Genomic DNA, 17198 nt, shown 5'->3' with positions numbered 1-17198 from the left:
CTGCAGCCTGCTCACACCCATTCCCTCCCTTTTCCATGCCCTGGCAGCTCTGCATCAGCCCAAAAATCCCCCACAAGGCTCAGACTGGCACCAAGGCTCAGCCCAGGGTGTTTGCCAGGGTCTGCTGGTTGAGGGGTGCAGGGTGAGCTGCCTCCCCTCTGGATGTCCCCTGGAGGTTCCCTGGGGGCTGGACCTGCCAGCCTCGATAGGATGTGCAGATTTTCATGGCAATGGAGGGTCTCTAATCATGTCACTGTTCTAGATCAACCCAAAACTAAACATTTCCCAACACCCCTGCAGAATCCAAAGACTGAAACCATCACTCCTACAATGTTTCCCTTAGTCCAAAGCAAAACATCCCATTTTCCCCTCTTCCCCAGTTTACAAAACACAACAAACAAGTAAGTAAACATCATTTACAGGCGAGTAAACATCATGTACAGACAAACAGACATCTTGCAAGTTAAAACCCAACATTTGATTTTGCCAAAGACACACCCAAGGGCTGGGGCTTGCTTGGGAGGAGATATCTGATGGGATTGTTTAACCTGAAACAATTCAGAGAACACATTTTTCACTTAAAAAAAAAAAAAAGGTCCAACATCTGAGCAGCTCACGTGTGCATGGACACGTGGAAATGGTGTCTGTGTGCATTTGGACAAGTGCAAGGTGAGGGAGTGAAGACAGGAGCCCAGTGGGATGAGTCAGGACAGCTCTAACACTGGTTTGCAACAGAGAGAACACTGTCCCCAGTGTCATCCTCCCTCTCCAGGCTTTGGGCACAAGGCTGGAACCCCTCTGCAGATCTGGGGCTCTGGGAGCCCTCTGCCTGCTGCACTGACAGCACACACAGAGAAACTGCCCCAGTGCAGCCAAGCATGAGCAGGAGTCAGGGAATGAAGGGACAGGGGAAGGGGAAGGGAAGTTTTGTGCTGGGTAAATTGGGGGGATGCCAGTTTGGGGACTGCCCTGGGCAGGGCTGGGGCTGCTCCTGGGGAGCTCAGGGGCCACAGCTTTGAGCAGGTGCCCTGTGCCCTGTGTGTGTCACTGCTGTGGGGCAGGGCCCTGGCACAGCACCAAGGGCAGGAGAGCAGGGAGAAGAGGGGCAGCTCTGCCTTTCTGGGGAGAAACACAAGGTAGGGTAGGGTTTGGGAGTTCTGTGAGGAACAGAGAGGACATTTCCCTCCAATGCCAATTGCTCCTGAGTGTCTCTCAAGCACATGAAGGGACAAATCACAACCCCAGCATGGCCCAGCTCCTGTCTGACCCCTGCTCAGTGACCTCTGGCTTGTGTAGGGGCAGGATCAGAGAGGGAAGCTGCTCCTGGAAGAATGATCCAGCTGGAGCTGGTGGGAGGGATTTGCTGTGCCAAGCTGGGGCACTTTGTCAGATGAGCAGAGCAGTGACCTGGTGCCAGACCTGGGTGGGCAGGAACACAATCCCTGCCAAGGCTGGTTCATGGGCTGCATTCCCACCTCTATCCAGGTGCAGAGGGTCAGAACAACCTTTTCCCCTGGATTTATCTCCTGTGCATCCCTAACAGGAACTGAAGGGAACAAGCTCCAGCAGAGAGGCTCTGGCACAGCTTGTCCAGCTCCTCTCTGTTAAATAAAGGTTAATATAAATTCAAACAAGTGCAGAAGAAGGGCAGAGGGAGAACCCACATGCAGCTCCTGGGTGAACATCTGAGCAGGACTCAGCCAGGCTTGCAGGGATGCAACACAGAGAGCTCCCAGCCCCATCCATCCAGACCCACAGGGCCAGGAGAGGCAATTCCTGCCAAGAAACAAAGCTGGCACAAGGAGAGCAGGGGAAAATGGGCATGAACAAGCACAAGATGGTAATCAAACAGGTTCCCACCCAGGAGAGAAGCTTGCCAGGCTAAGGGAGGGGACAGAGCAACCTCCCATGGGAGCAGACCCAGCAGGGAAACCTGTTCCTTACTGATGGTCTCTGGCAAATGGAAAATTTGGGGTACTTCTTAAATGCTTTTCTCCTTTACTGTAGGAAAAACTGTTGGCCCTGGCTGGGACAGCCAAGAACCATCTGTGCAAATGCCAGTGGGGATCCTTCCAGAGGTCACAGAGTCAGATCCTGCCTGGGCAGGAGGTGCCCATGGGCACAAGGCACCCCAAAAATCACCATCTACAACCTCTGCCCTGCCCCCAGCCCTTTGGAAGACTCTCTCCTGGTCACCCTCAGTGAGAAGGTGCTGGCCCCATCCTGCCAGGCTCTGAACACAACTCCACATCTCACCAGTGATGCTCAGCCCACGAGGGGAACTGTGCCTGCAGAGATGAAATTTGGCCTGACTTGGTTACAGAGCCAGGAGGCACCACGGAACCACATTGTTTGGCCTATATCCTAGAGACAAAACCAGGAGGATTTCAGCTTTCAGGCTGTCCTCAGCAATTTGGCACTCAGAAGCCCAAAAGGGGAAGGAGCAGCATCCCTGGGAAGGGATGCATGGCCCCTGCTCTGCTCACAAGAACAAGAGAAGCTTTGAAAGAAAACAAAACTGCTGCTTAAAAAGCAGCACCCAGAAAGCACCCAGCTGCCCTGGGTGTGACACTGCTGCCCAGCCATCACTCAAGACATCCAAATTCCCTCGGGGCTCGCAGCCGAACCGGGGCCGGGCCAGCTCCACCCGCTGAGCTCAAACCCACGCTGCACACCCGACGCAGCCACAGAAAGGAGCAAAAAGGAAACGGGGGCTCTGCCCCAACGGGGCACAGCTCCAGCCAGCCGTGCCCCAGCCCGTGTCCATGCAGGGGGCAGAACGAGCTGGGCATGGGACACCTGCAGACCGATTCCCCGGCTGAACCGCGGCTCAGGGCGCTGCTGGCTGCGGGCTCGGCGGGGCTGGAGCTGCTGCCTGGCCCCGATTCCCTCCAGGAGCTGCTCCCCAGCCGCTTCCCGGGGCTCCCCGGGCCGGGACACCCCGAGTCGGGATGGCATCCCCGGGGCTCCCCCAGCCGGGATGGCACCTCCGGGACACCCTGAGCCAGGACACCCCGAGCCGGGACACCCCGAGCCGGGGGTCCCCCAGCCGGGACTCCCTGAGCCAGGATGGCATTACCGGGACACTCGAGCCGGGGCTCCCCCAGCCGGGACTCCCTGAGCCAGGATGGCATTACCGGGACACTCGAGCCGGGGCTCCCCGAGCCGGGACGGCACCCCCGGGGCTCCCCCAGCCGGGATGGCACCCTCGGGGCTCCCCGAGCCGGGACGGCACCCCCGGGGCTCCCCGGGCCGGGGCTCCGCGCTTACCGAACGTGCTGAGGCAGAAGGAGGCTCCCAGGACGGGAGCGGCCCGGCGGGAGCAGAGCGAGACCCTACGCACGCTGCCGGGCTCCATGGCACCACAGCTCCAATTAGGAGCTGCAGTAATTGGAGCCGAGCCCGCAGGGAGCGGAGTTTCCATGGGACACGGAACAACCGCCGCGGTTTGAATGGAGCGGCTCCCATCGGCCCCGCGGGCTGAACGGGAGCGCAACGAGCCACTGCTGGGCGGGGACAGTGACAGTGGGACAGTGACAGTGGGGACCAGTGACAGTGGGGACAGTGACAGTGGGGACAGTGACAGTGGGGGACAGTGACAGTGGGGACAGTGACGGGGGGGACAGTGACGGGTGGGGACAGTGAGTGACAGTGGGGACAGTGATGGGTGGGGACAGTGACGGGTGGGGACAGTGACAGGGGGGGACAGTGACGGGTGGGGACAGTGACAGTGGGGACAGTGCCAGGTGGGGACAATGCCAGGGTGGGACGGTGCAAGGTGGGGACGGTGCCGGGTGGGGACAGTGACGGTGGGGACAGTGACGGGATGGGGACAGTGACGGGACCCAGAGCTGGGATGGGGACAGTGCCGGGATGGGGACAGTGCCGGGATGGGGACAGTGCCGGGATGGGGACAGTGCCGGGACCCAGAGCTGGCCAAGAGCTGGCCGTGCACCCCCGGCTCTGGGTGCTGCAGCACGGCCCGCCGGGAGGCAGCAGGGCTGAGACCAGTCCGGAGGCCGTGGAGGAATGATGGAGATGCTTTCTTGAGGGGGGAAAACCCTCCCCAAAGGCTGGGCTGTCCCAGAACGCTCGGGATGAACAAGAAGATCTCCGTGCAGCAGCTGGGCAGACCCCAGCCCAGCACACAGCCCCGGCCGGGCTGAGCCCCCTGCCCCACAGCCCCACCCCTCACTCACCTTTCCCTCTCGCTCGGGCGCGGCTGATCCTCCTCCTGCCCCCCGGGGCTCCCCGCAGCGGGGACGGTCCAGCCCTGGTCCCGGCTGGCAGATGCTCCAGCACCGGGGGACTCTGCCCTGTGCCTGCCAGGGAAAAGGGGAGATGAGAGCAGGACACGGCAGGACGGGGAGCAGGGACAGCAGGGACATCACAGGCTCTGCTGTACCTCAGCTTTACCTCCACGGGGTTTGTCTGCACCTTGCCCCAGCCTCCCCTGAGAGCACAGAGGAGAGGAACGATGGCGATTCACCGGATGCAGTGTCACAGCAGGACACAGAGCCACGTCCTGAGGGAGTCACCCCTGGCAGGAACCCCAGCTGCAGCCCTGGGCATGGCCCTTCCCATCCCACACACCAAGTGCATCCCAGAGGCTCTGCTCAGCACAGATTTATTTTAATTAAAACGGATGACCAGTCCTGCCCGGGCTTTATTAATCTGTAAGCAGCTGTCCAGGACACTGGGGATGCTGCTCTGAACTGGGTGCTCAGGACAGGCTTAGAATCACAGAATGGTCTGGGTTGGAAAAGACCTTAAAGACCATCCAGTTCCACGCCTGTTTCTACTATAACAGGTTGTTCCAAGCCCCAGTGTTCAACCTGGCCTTGGGCACTGCCAGGGATCCAGGGTGTTTGCACTCCCCCTGTCTCCCAGGAGCTCCCCAGGCTCACACAAAGCCTCCTCTCTCAATGCCTTCATTGCAAAAGGCTTTTAAGAGGCAAACAGGACAGTAATAAATGCTGTGTCTCTCCAGCTAAAGCAGGCAGTCTCACAGCTTTGAGTGAAAGAGTCCCAGGAGACAGGGCTTTCAAAATAATAATAAATAAATTATAATAAAGAGTCTCTGTAGGACTCCCAAGCCATGAAATTTCCTCCACCCATCTCCCAGAGGGTTTAAGGCTCACCGGCTGCAGAATTCACTCCTAACACACAAACCCAGGAGATTCAAATCCACTGCATCCTGCAGCACAGAGATCAAACACAATCCCATGTGGATCTGGGCATCTCCTGCCCCCACAACAGACCCTCATCTCCTCCAGCCAGCAGCATCTGGCTCCCATGACCAGCCCAGGGCCATCACCCATCCATCATCCCTCCATCCCTCCATCCCTCCATCCCTCCTCCCCAGGGGATGAGCAGTGCTCCCAGGCAGTGAGGAATCCCTGAGCACTCACGTGTGAGCTCTGGCTCTCCCAGCTGCTCCATGGCTCCCAGCAGGCTCAGGATCCTCCCCAGCAATCTCCAAGCTGGGATTTCACTGCCACGAGCTTTTGGTCGTGGTACCACTGCAAAAGAGGGGGGAAACCCAAACCCAAACCAGTGTATAAATGTCCCAGGGGAGCAGAGATCCAGTCTGGGGAGGTACAAATTAAATTGTAAGCTGGGAGGAGATGGTGGCCCTGCAACAGCCCTGTTCTCTCAGCTCCCACAGCAAGGAATCAACTCCTCCTAACTTCCCTCCTCACATTCCAGCCCAGCACTGACCTTAACCTGCAGTTTTGTTGGAGTCTCCAGCAAACTGCCCATTCAGCTGGTTGGCCTGGGAGTTAATGACTTTCTTTTAAAATTTAACACCGTTCTCCATCACAAATTTCAGTCTGCCAGCACTAGGGTCTGCCTTTGGCTGGATATTCAAATCCAAACACGTGCTTAGACAGTTATTCCAGGCAAAAGGGCAACATATGCACACAGAAAACCCACAAGGCTGAGGCTGCCTGTGGAACTTAAGAAATGAAATCAGGCTGGGAAAAATTATCTGGCTTCCCAGATGGTAAGAGGATTGCAAGAAGGGAGGTTTGGGCTATTTTGGGGCAGTCCTGAGGGCAGATTTCTGGGATTAGCACAGCCTGGCATATAGGGCAGACACACAAGGCACAGCACTTTCCAGCAGTGGGAACACTGCAGCCCCTCTTCCCCAGGGCCCAGCTGGGGTGCTGCTGTCCCTGACACCACCTCTGCAGCAGCAGAGATGAGCTTGTCCCTGGAACACTCCAGTTAGGAACCCAACAAAGAGGCAGACTGGCACATCAGCAAATCCTTTTCCAATTTGAGGCCCAAGAAAGATTTCTCCTCCTGCCAGGGTATTTTAGGTGCAGCACCCTTTCTGTGCTCACATCCCAGAGGATGAGCATCCTGAGAGTCTGAGCATCCTGTTGGAGCCCAAATCTGAGCCAGAGCAGCAGCAGCATCCCCAGCCTGGTCTCTGCTGCTGCCTTTGCCACCCTGCAGCTCCTTTGTCATCTCTTTTTGAGGCAGATGCACTCAGGACTCCAGTTCCTGGAGAATTGCCCCTCCCAGCTGGGACAGGACAGTGCACTGGGTGTTAAACCTGACCCTGACCTCATGGCTGCTCCTGCTCACTGCCCAGAACCACCATCCCTTCCACAGTGTCCTCACAGCCAGCACATGATGCCAGCACAGCCCTCAGCTCAGCACTGCTGCTGTGGCAGAATATGAGAGTCTTGGCAGCACCCAGACTCTTACAAGAGCTGTGACTCTGCCTCTCCACAGGACTTGATGAGTTTGGCATTTTGCATCCATCATTTTGGGCAACAAACTCCTTTGGCTGATCTCTTTTCTAGACCTCCCTCTCTGCCCCTTCCCCGTGGAATGCCTGAACATGCAAAGGGAGCATCCTGCAGCAATTCCTGGGCTCTGAGGCGTGGCTGGAAACACCCAGGATGCCGTGGCTGGGAGCACAGAGCATTTCTAGGGCAGGCAGAGCTCTGTGACAAACCCCACGTGAGCAGGAGCTGGCACAGCCCCTGGTGGCTCAGCAGGGATGCCGAGCACAGAACATCTCTGTGCACAACCACTTGTTCCTGTGCCCATCCTTGGGCAGGGCCAAGCTTGCTGGAAACAGTTCATCTTGTCCCTGTGCCACTGCTAAACCGTGGCTGAAGCTAAGGCAGCTGTGACACTGCCTGGTTTGTGTGAGAGCTGCTCCATGAACCAGGAGCAGAGCAGCAGGAGGAGAGCAGCAGGGAAAAGGTGGGAGAGCAAGGAGCTCTTCTTTGGTTTCAGTTCAGATTTTCACCTGTCTTGAACCCTCTAAACCTGCAGAAACTGCCTGACTTCTTCCCTTACTGCCCTGGGGTTGGTTAGGGAGACATCCAGGTTAGTTCAGGAGAGGGATCCCTCTGAGGCACAGGGATGCTTCCTGATCCCCCAGAAACATCCTGTTGAGAACATCTCCTGTCACCCTTCCAGTGAGCAAACAGCAACTAGAGAGAGCAGTGGCTCTCACAGCTCTGTGGGTCCCCTGTGGGCTGTGGGTTCCCCATCCTGGCACTGTCCCCGGCCAGGCTGGACACTGGGGTGGAGCAGCCTGGGACAGTGGGAGGAGTTCCTCCCATCCAGGGGTGGCACTGGATGGGCTTTAAGGTCTCTTCCACCCCAAACCAGTCTGGGATTCCTGATTCTCTCCTCAGGAGAGGCACACAGCACAGTCCCATTGCCTCTGAGCTGGTTAAGAGGAGATGCTGACTCCAAAGCACTAATGGGGCTTTGTAAACTACTTTTTTCTTCTTTTTTTTCATCCTTTTTCCTTTTTGCCATGCTTAGCCTGCAGGATAACAGTAGGCTGGGCACACACCTGACTCAGAAACAGTGCCCAAACACTGACAATTCTCCCAGCTCAAGGCTTTGTCCTTGGTTTTACATTTCCTTGGGGCAGTGGGACTGTCTCAGGCCAGGTGTTTAACACACACCTGTCTTACAGCCTTAACCCAATTAAAAGCCAGTGAATTACAGCAGCACATCAGCTCACAGCATCATTCTCTGCACTCTCAACCCTCAGTGACACAGAAGAGCAGCACCATGAGACATTCCAGGTCTCTTAGAGGATGTCTGATCTGAGCATCCAGTCCTGCTGCAGCACTTTGACAAATTCTGAGTATTAATCCATTGTTGATTTATTTTAATGCAATAAAAACAATGTAATAACCAAGCTGGGTCTTTAGTGACACTTCTCATAAAAGAGATCAGTTTCAATATTGCAAAAGGTCTCTTGGGAATTGTGCTTTTGGCCTTAGAATGATCAAATGGATCAAAGTAATGAAGTTAAAAGAGCTTGGGAAGTTATTGCCTGTCACCTGAGCTGAACTGCTGTGCTCAGTCTGGAGCTGCAGGAAATAGCTGAGCTCTCCTCCCAGGTACCTGACATGGGCTCTGCTCCCCAGTGTCTGCCTCCCAGTGAGCCAGGTCAGCTCACTAATTTCACAGAAAGTCAAAGATTTCTGGCATTTAGCACCCAAATAGATTTGACCAGGGTATGTGATGGGGGGAGACAGAGATCAAATGCCAGAAATCTCAAACTGGTTGGGCTGGGAGAGACCTTAAATCCCATCCCATTCCCACCCCTGCCATGGCAGTGTCACCTCCCACTGTCCCCAGTGTCCAACCTGGCCTTGGGCACTGCCAGGGATCCAGGGGCAGCCACAGCTGCTCTGGGCACCCTGTGCCAGCCCTGCCCACCCTGCCAGGGAACAATTCCTGCCCAATATCTAACTAAATGTATCTTCCTTCAGTCCCTTGTCCTGGGGCACAACAGGAAGGGGTAAGTTGACATTTTTCTTGACAGAGATCTCCTTTGTCATTTGGTGAGGCCCCATTCCCAGGCTGGACAAAGAAAACCAAGGTTCTCTGATATTTTTATGTTCAATTAAACTGGTCTAGAGTGAAGCTGCTGCTCCAAGGGCAGCTGCCTCCTTTCTCCCCCCAGAGCTGTGATCCTGACTCCCCCCTTTAGCCCAAGCATGGGAATGGGCACACAGAGTCTCTCCAGCCTGAAGTGGCCCAGAAGGATCATCAAACCCCACTCCCTCACAGGACTAGAATTAAATCCCAAGACTAATCACACCCTCCAGATGTTTCTGCAGCTCTGGCACCTTGTGCCATGACCACTTCCCCAGGAGCTTGTGCCAGTGACCCAGCACCCTCTCAGGGAGGAATCTTTACAAGAATATTTAAGGAAATAAATATATTCAAGAGTATTGAAGAAAATAAAAGCAGACCCATTGGGTCAGACATGACCTGTTTCATGTCAGAAGGTGGTGCCCAGAGGAGAACACTACAGGGCAGGCACGAGGCATTTCCCAAAACAGCTGCCCAGGCCCAAACCATTTTCAATTCAAGGACTTTCCACTCTGGTAGGGCCAATTTTAATGCACATTTGGTAGACACAGGAGTTGGATCCCTTTGTGTAGTGGCACACCATTAGCACAGCCTTACTGGGGCACCTTTGAGCCACCTCTGTGGATTAATTGGTATTATTAATTGGACCAATTAGCTGAGCACAGGCTGATTACTGCCTGTATTGTTTAAGCAAGATCCCATTAGTGATAATCAGGAAGGCATTCCCTCCCAGGTCATCTGTCCAGGTGAGAGGATGTCTGACCCTGCTGCACAGCTCAGCCCTGGCTGGAGCACAAACAGGAGCAAGATTCATGGAGGCACAAACCCGAATGAACACCACCAGAGGTAACACAGAGGTTATCCTACAGCTTTCCTTCCCAAAGCACTTTCCAAAGGGAATAACAAAGTTATGGTTAATGCAATAGTCTGTCCACCTGGCTCAAAATAGCTCCTGACCTGGTACACAGGATTTGTCCAAGTCTCTGTCTTAGGTCACATAGGAAAGTCCACTCAATCAGCAGAATTTGAGGCTGGCACTTTTCTGACAGTTAAAACTGCTGAATTGGTTTAAAAAAGAATGCCAGGAAGGTATTTTGAGAGTGAAAGTGCTGCACTCAGAGGCCTTTGACAGAGCTGAGCTAAACTTAGAGGGACTGAGGCAGGAAGAGAAGTGTGTGAGTGACACCTCCAAGGGACAGCTCCATCCTCTGAGGACCAGGCTGCAGTGCCTGGGCTGTCCCTAGGGGAAGGAAAAATGGAATAATTCCAGGCACTAGCTCTAACTTAGAGGCCCCATGCACTTAAAAATGGCAAGTAAAAGCTTATTTGCTTTTAGAAAGGATACTGCCAAGTGTTTCACATTCATTCTTCTTCCACAGACAAAAGGAAAAAAAATTAGAAAACAGAGACAGTCTCCCAAGGAAAATTAAATTGGTAAGTGCAAACCATCCATCCCAGTTTGGGATGAGTCCCTGTGTCCCTGCATTCATTCAACACCAGTTTGGGATGTGTCCTTTCCTTCATCCACTCCAGTCTGGGATGTGTCCCTGTGTCCCTGCATTCATCCACTCCAGTCTGGGATGTGTCCCTGTGTCCTTTCCTTCATCCCAGTTTGGGATGTGTCCCTGTGTCCCTGCATTCATCCACTCCAGTCTGGGATGTGTCCCTGTGTCCCTTCCTTCATCCAGCACCAGTTTGGGATGTGTCCCTGTGTCCCTGCATTCATCCACTCCAGTCTGGGCTGTGTCCCTGCATTCATCCACTCCAGTCTGGGCTGTGTCCCTGTGTCCCTGCCGTCAGCTGTGCTCCTCAGGGTCTCTGTTGGTTTGTTTTGCTCTGTGCTGAGCGCTCCCCTGTCCCCATGAGTCACCAGAGCAGCTCGGGCGGGTCTGCTCGGCACTAACGAGGAGGGAGAGGTGTGAAGTGACTCACGGGGACAGGAACGCACTGAAGCTTCTCAGGCTCCAGACCTCACAGTTAATCCTGGAACCCCGAAACATTCCGAGCAGAGCCAGGGAGTGCCCAGGGGGAAGGGTTTGCAGCTCAGAACTCTCCTGTGCACCACGTCCTGGCACATCTCATCCCTCCTCTAACGAGAGGAAGTGTTATCTGCTGCATCAACAGCCTCTTATTTACAGGACTTGGAGGGCACCCACCACAACAGGGCTTCAAGAGTGCTGGAAACAACACAGGTGTTCCACAGTGATTGTTCTACATTGGAATAATCTGTATCTTTGTATTAATATTTCTTTCTTTGGCCATGATGATACTGAAGTGTCATTTTCACAGAAGTCAAGTGGGTTTCCAGCCCCTCTGTAGTAACAGTGGCTTCTGAGGAGTACAAGCACTGCTGGGTAAGCTCTGTGCCTGCAGCTAAACCATAAATGTCACATTTTTGTACAATTTTGAGAAAAACAAGCAGGCTAAGGGAGTGCCCACCCTCACTGTGGGCTTAAAACTCAGTGTTCATCTCCTGACATCAGTGCAGAGACATCAAACAGAATCACAGAATGTGGAAGGGACCTTAAATCCCATCCCATCCCACCCTGCCATGGCAGGGACACCTCCCGCTGTCCCAATTGCTCCAGCCCCAGTGTCCAGCCTGGCCTTGGGCACTGCCAGGGATCCAGGGGCAGCCACAGCTGCTCTGGGCACCCTGTGCCAGCCCTGAGAAGGATGTTTTCTTAATATCTAATTTAAAGCATTTAAATCTAAATCTGTTACAGCATTTCCCTGAGGTACAGAAGGACAATATTGTCCCCTGGGTTTGCTTTCCCTCTCAGGCTGAGCTGAGCTGCTGCTCCTCTGTCACTGGGTTTACACCTGTGCTACATGCAACAACATTTTGTTCCTGTGTAAAATGTGACTTGCAGCAGTAAACTTGAGCACTGCATGCCTAACATCTTTTGTGTTATACACATGACAGTGAAACAAGACTAGAAAGCTGATTTAATAGAAAGGCTCTGGACCTACAGAATACAAGGCCAGGATGGCTGCCCCATCCCTGGCAGTGTCCCAGGCCTGGACAGGGCTTGGAGCAGCCTGGGATAGTGGAAGGTGGATAGTGGACTGTCCCTTCCTGGGATTCAATGTGCCAACCTCCAAAACTGCAATTAATAATAAATACAGAGTCACACCAGGCACCAAGCAGAGCCTGCTGTGTCGTGCAGACACAGGGGCTGGGTGGTCCCAGCCAGGCTTTGCTGCTGCCTGGGGCAGCTTTGGGCCACATCCCTGGGCTTGGGCAGCCCCAGCCCTTCCCCAGTGCCCCACCACCGCCTCACCTGGATCTCAGTTCATGGACAAAAACACCTCATGATCTCAGAAACAGAAGCCAAAAGGAGCAGCAGTGGCTCCCAAGGGCTGCAGCAGCTCTGAGGCTCCTGCCTCAGGATCTGAGTCTGCCATGGTCACTGTCACAGCAGCTGAGTCTGCCAGGGCGACTGCAGCCTCCTCCCCACACCTGCCAGGGACACCCAGCAGCCGGGTTAACAACACAGGAAAGGAGCCAAAAACAAAACTCACACGGTTTGTACAGCAGGGATGGAGTTTTTTTAATCCTGGAACAGTCACCCAGGGCTCACACAGGCCTGGCCCGTACTTGGTGTGTGCTTCTCCCAGCACAGTTACCTTTACCTGGGCTCCCTTCACCTGCACCTGCACCTGTCCCTTCACCTGCACCTGAACCTGTCCCTTCATCATCACCTGGACCTGTCCCTGTCCCCTCACCTGCACCTGAACCTGTCCCTTCATCTGTACCTGTCCCTTCACCTGCACCTGTCCCTGTCCCTTCACCTGCACGTGTCCCTGTCCCTTCACCTGACCCTGTCCCTTCATCTGTCCCTGTCCCTTCGCCTGAAGCTGTCCCTGTCCCTACCCATACACCTGTCGTCTCCTGGCCCTGCACCTACACTTGTCCCTACACCTGTCCCCACACTCACATCTCCAGCCGTGCCAGCCCCTATCCCGTCCCTGCCGTTCCTCCCCTCACGCCGCCATTTCCCGCCGCGGGGCCGGGCCCGCGGTGCGCGCCGGGAGCGGGCGGAGCGCGGGCTGGGTACGGCCGGGCCGGGCCGGGATCCGCGTCCGTGCGGGCCCGGGGTGCTGAGGGGACCTCCGAGTGCTGAGGGGACCCCCGTGTCCCGCCGGGATCCCCCCCAGCCCCGCGCTCCTGACGCCGCGTTTGCCTTGCAGGAGGCCCAGGATGGCGGAGAGACCGGAGGACCTGAACCTGCCCAACGCCGTCATCACCCGCATCATCAAGGAGGCGGTGGGTGCCGGGCCCCGCGGCCCAGCGGAGCGGGGCGTCTGGGGAGCCCGGCCCCGGGACAGCCCGGCCCGGCGGAGCCCGGCCCCGGGAGATCCTGGCCCGGGACAGCCCGGCCCGGCGGATCGCGGTCCCGGGAGAGCCCGGCCCGGCAGCACCCGGCCCGGTGGGATCCGACCCCGGGAGAGCCCGGCCCGGCAGGACCCGGCCCCGGCAGATCCTGGCCCGGGAGAGCCCGGCTCGGCGGGACCTGGCCCCGGGACATCCCGGCCTGGCAGGACCCAGCCCCGGGAGAGCCCGGCCCCGCGACAGCCCGGCCCGGCGGATCGCGGTCCCGGGACATCCCGGCCCGGTGGGATCCGACCCCGGGAGAGCCCGGCCCGGCAGCATCCGGAACCGGGACAGCCCGGCCTGGCAGATCCCGGCCCCGGGACATCCCGGCCCGGTGGGATCCGACCCCGGGAGAGCCCGGCCCGGCAGCACCCGGCCCCGGCAGGACCCGGTCCCGGCCCGTGCCGTGTCCTGCCCGCGGCTCTGCCCTGCGCTGTACCCCCGGGTACCGGGGTTGCAGCGCTCCAGCAGTGTCCCGAGGGATGCTCCACAGTGCAGCTCCTTCAGTGGCACTGTCAGAACCAGGCCCCCCAGAACCTCAGCACACAAGTTCACGGCTATATAAAAATCCAGAATAATTCCCAGTGGTTAATTTAGTACGTTCTGGAGCTGTGAGGTGTTGCTGAGTGGGTCTGGGCCTGGCAGGTGTGTCAGGAGCTGGGTAGTCACAGGATGATTTACCTGGAGACAGTGGCCAGATTCCAGAGTCACTGGGTTTCTGCTCAGCTCTGTGCCTTTGAGGGACACATTCCTACTGCCCTTGGCTTCCACCTGGGAGCAGGGCTCCTGTGACAGCACCCCAGAGCAGTTCCCACTTCTTTTGAGAGCTTTAACAAACTGACACGTGAATTATGTGAGTTTAAGTCACTTTTAGCAGCTGCTGATAAAGGTTGGATTTGTTTTTCAGCTTCCTGATGGTGTCAATATTTCCAAAGAAGCCCGGAGTGCAATCTCCCGAGCAGCGAGCGTGTTTGTGCTGTATGCAACATCATGGTAAGGACTTGCTGCAGCACTCACTGGGACCCTTGACAATTCACCTCTGCTGACCTGGGGACTCTTTGCCACTGTTGTTTTCTATATTGTCTGTTTATATAAATAAACCAGGCAGGTGGGTTTGGACTGCCCAGAACAGCCCATGGGAAGATAGCTGAGCTCTGGACACAGTCATGTCCCAAACTGTCATTAACCTTAGAGTTTGGCTGCACAGCCTTCCTGGCAAAGGCAGGAGCACTTGACTCACTTTCAGGCTCTTCATTACAAAGCTGTGTTAGGGCAAGAGCTGCCACAGAGGACACAGTCACATTTTTGGGGTGGCTTGGCATATTCTGTGCAGGCAGTCACTTTTCTAGTGTCAGGTGCTTCCAGGGCTGTGTGGAACTGTCACAGCCAAGGTTCAGACTTTCCCCTCATAGAAAAGGTGTGTGGAGCAGAAACTAACACTGTGGGAAAGCACAAACAGCCAGTGTAAATATAAATGTCTCAAACCTCCTTTAGTAAATGATAAAAAACCCCTAAATGTTTAGGGGATGGCTTTTTAAAGTTGCTTATGACTTCAATAAACAAGATGAAATTGCTAACAGCTCCCAATTACCTCTCTTTTTGGTTCTGCCTAGTGCAAATAACTTTGCCATGAAGGGGAAGAGGAAAACCCTGAATGCTGGGGACGTGCTCTCTGCCATGGAAGAGATGGAGTTCCAGAGATTCGTGGCCCCTCTGAAGGAATCCCTGGAAGGTACCGTGCTCTGTGGGTGTCCAGGGGCTCTGAGGCACCACTCCAACGCTGGACAAGCAACACTTATTGCCTGTCTTGTTTCTCTTCTCTTTGCCCAGCATCCTACACTGCAGTTTGCCTGGGGAATAACTAATGTGCACCTTAACGGGACTGGGATAACATTATTGCACAACTGATGAGGATTGAGAAAGTCTCATCTGCTCTCACTCCCCTATTATGTTTATCTAAGGAGAGCCGTAGGTGCTGCCTGTAAATGTGACCTCCTGCGTCCTTTTCAGCATTTTTCTGCTGAAATTTAACCTGATTTCCTATGGAGCTGCTCAGCACAGCTCAGCTCATAGGGTGAGTTGTGCTCTGAGTTCCCTGCTCCCCTCAAAAGCCAGGAGAGCAAGTGGACATGGACCTCAGCCACTGACCTGTCCTGCCAGCACTGACCCCTCACTGTTCCTCTCCTCCAGTTTACAGGCGTGAGCAGAAAGGAAAGAAGGAGGCCAGGAAAGATAAAGACAAGAAGGCAGACTCAGAGGAGCAAGATAAGAGCCGAGAGGAGGACAATGATGACGATGATGAAAGGATGGAGGAGGAAGAACAAAACGATGAGGAAGAGGTGGACAACTGAGCTGGCTGGTGGGCAGGGCCTGGGGTGTTCTCAGAGGGACAGAAACGCTGTTTCCATTCGAGCTTTGTACTGCCCCTCTGTGGGCTGTCCCTTTGGGCTGTAATTTGTACATAAAGGAGTCCTGCTGAGGCTTTTCCCTGGCAGGGCGGCTCCTCCCTGTGCCCGGGGGGCTTTGGCCCTCCCCAGGCTCTGGGCAGGCACTACCTGGGCTTTTGATGTTGGGCTGGCTCTGAAAGAGAGGAAAAAAGAACTGGTGGGTGCTCAGTGCAGAAACTGGCCAGGAGAACATGAGACTCTTGATTATGAGGGGCTGAATCCAGTAGATCATTTGTAGATCACTTTTGGGGTATAGAACGTAGGTGATGATGCCCAGAGGCTTGGAAGCTGCACATTAAAGCTTTTGATCCAAGTTGGTTTTTTTTCCCTTTGTTTCCTTGCATCCTGGCTGTGCCTCCCCTCCCTGCTGTCCTGTGACAGTGACACTCTGTCCTTCAGGCCGAGCAGCAGCACAGGGTGGCTGTACAGGGACCATGAGCTCACTCACTGACTCACCCAAACTAACCCAAATCTGAAAAACACACAGTGCTGACCATGTAAACTGTGCACTGAAAGTGTCTTTGAGAGCCCTGGGAGACAAAGAGATTATTTAAAACCTGAAGCACAATGAGGGGCTGAAATGAGGAGCAGGGCTGAAAACAGGTGCAGTGCAGTGCTGGGGGGTGTGACAGGTCAGTGGTGGCACTGGGGTCTGGTGGTCTCACCTGTCCCCCTGCAGCAGCAACAGCTCCTGCAGCAAGCTGAGATGTGCTAGAACAGAGTGGTGAATCATGGTGGTTGTTCTTTCCCCTTTTCCCAGTTGGAACAAGCTAATTGCATCCAAGGTCCCTCTGTAGCCTTCACTGGTCATTGCAGGGACATGGATGCCTGTGGGAGGGCAGCAGGGACAGGGTGCTCCACCCAGGGGCCCATGTGGGTCCTGCAAGAAAGAAGGGCTGAGAGGAGCTGTTGGTACCCCTTGTGCTAGTGTAGGCTTGTGCTTTTCCACTTGAACTCTTAGTTCTGATGCCTGTCTCCCTCTGAAGGTTTTAGGTACATTTAAAACCCCCAAGTTTTGATGATGTGCAGTTTTAAAATAGCACTTTGTGAGGAATCCTGGAATCCAGAAAAATGGTGGCAGCTACCCACAAGAGCACCCTGCCTTCCTGCTTTTCTGGCACACTGGATTTTCACACACACACAAGCCCAGCTTCTGAAAAGAACTGAACCAACACAGATCTTCTCCTGACTAGTTTCTGCTGGCATTCAGTCAGGCTGTGGAAAGCCTGAACTGATGATGTGTTCCCAACATCTCTGATAAACACCCACCTTCCAGCTCTTTTCCTCTCTTTTTTTTTTTTGGGTTTTTTTTTTTTTTTTTCTCTTCAGCACATATCTGGGGTGCATAATCCAGAAGGGAACAAGATATAAATAAAAGCCAGATTTTTTTTTTACAGAAATGGAGTCTTGTATTTCAGTCAGTTATAAAATGAGCAGGTTGTGGTTGCATAAGTGGGATGGGAGCATGCAGCCAAAGCAGCAGGAAATGCTCTGGGCAATGG

General features: G+C 55.0%; 2 protein-coding genes across 6 annotated transcripts in view; one reads left to right on the top strand and one right to left on the bottom strand.

Moving 5' to 3' along the window:
* The window catches only part of RGS3 (regulator of G protein signaling 3), a 63051-nt gene extending 57594 nt beyond the window's left edge, over positions 1-5457 (bottom strand). The window contains exons 1-2 of one of the 3 annotated variants that reach the window (XM_056505061.1): positions 5412-5457; positions 4200-4322 (exon numbers count right to left, since the gene is read on the bottom strand). In XM_056505061.1, coding sequence (XP_056361036.1) covers positions 4200-4322; positions 5412-5442 — 154 coding nt within the window. In that variant the 5' untranslated portion in view covers positions 5443-5457. Of the gene's footprint in view, positions 1-3270; positions 3394-4199; positions 4323-4416; positions 4497-5411 lie in introns of those variants that run through there. The other 2 variants (XM_056505063.1, XM_056505062.1) reach the window with 2 other exon arrangements.
* Positions 5458-12860: 7403 nt separating this feature from the next.
* Positions 12861-16009, top strand: POLE3 (DNA polymerase epsilon 3, accessory subunit). Of its 3 annotated transcripts, none has more exons than XM_056505077.1 (5): positions 12861-12928; positions 13066-13141; positions 14157-14242; positions 14863-14981; positions 15440-16009. In XM_056505077.1, the coding sequence occupies exons 2-5, from the start codon at positions 13076-13078 to the stop codon at positions 15598-15600; spliced, it is 432 nt and encodes a 143-aa protein (XP_056361052.1). In that variant the 5' UTR covers positions 12861-12928; positions 13066-13075; the 3' UTR covers positions 15601-16009. The 3 variants fall into 3 exon arrangements, with proteins under 3 accessions (XP_056361052.1, XP_056361054.1, XP_056361053.1); XM_056505078.1 differs by lacking the exon at positions 12861-12928 and adding an exon at positions 12934-12972; XM_056505079.1 differs by having other exon boundaries at positions 12911-13141.
* Positions 16010-17198: the final 1189 nt, after the last annotated feature.

The sequence above is a fragment of the Oenanthe melanoleuca genome, chromosome 17, assembly GCF_029582105.1.
Source record: "Oenanthe melanoleuca isolate GR-GAL-2019-014 chromosome 17, OMel1.0, whole genome shotgun sequence".
NCBI classification, from domain to species: domain Eukaryota; kingdom Metazoa; phylum Chordata; class Aves; order Passeriformes; family Muscicapidae; genus Oenanthe; species Oenanthe melanoleuca.
This window is presented reverse-complemented; position numbering and strand designations above follow the sequence as displayed.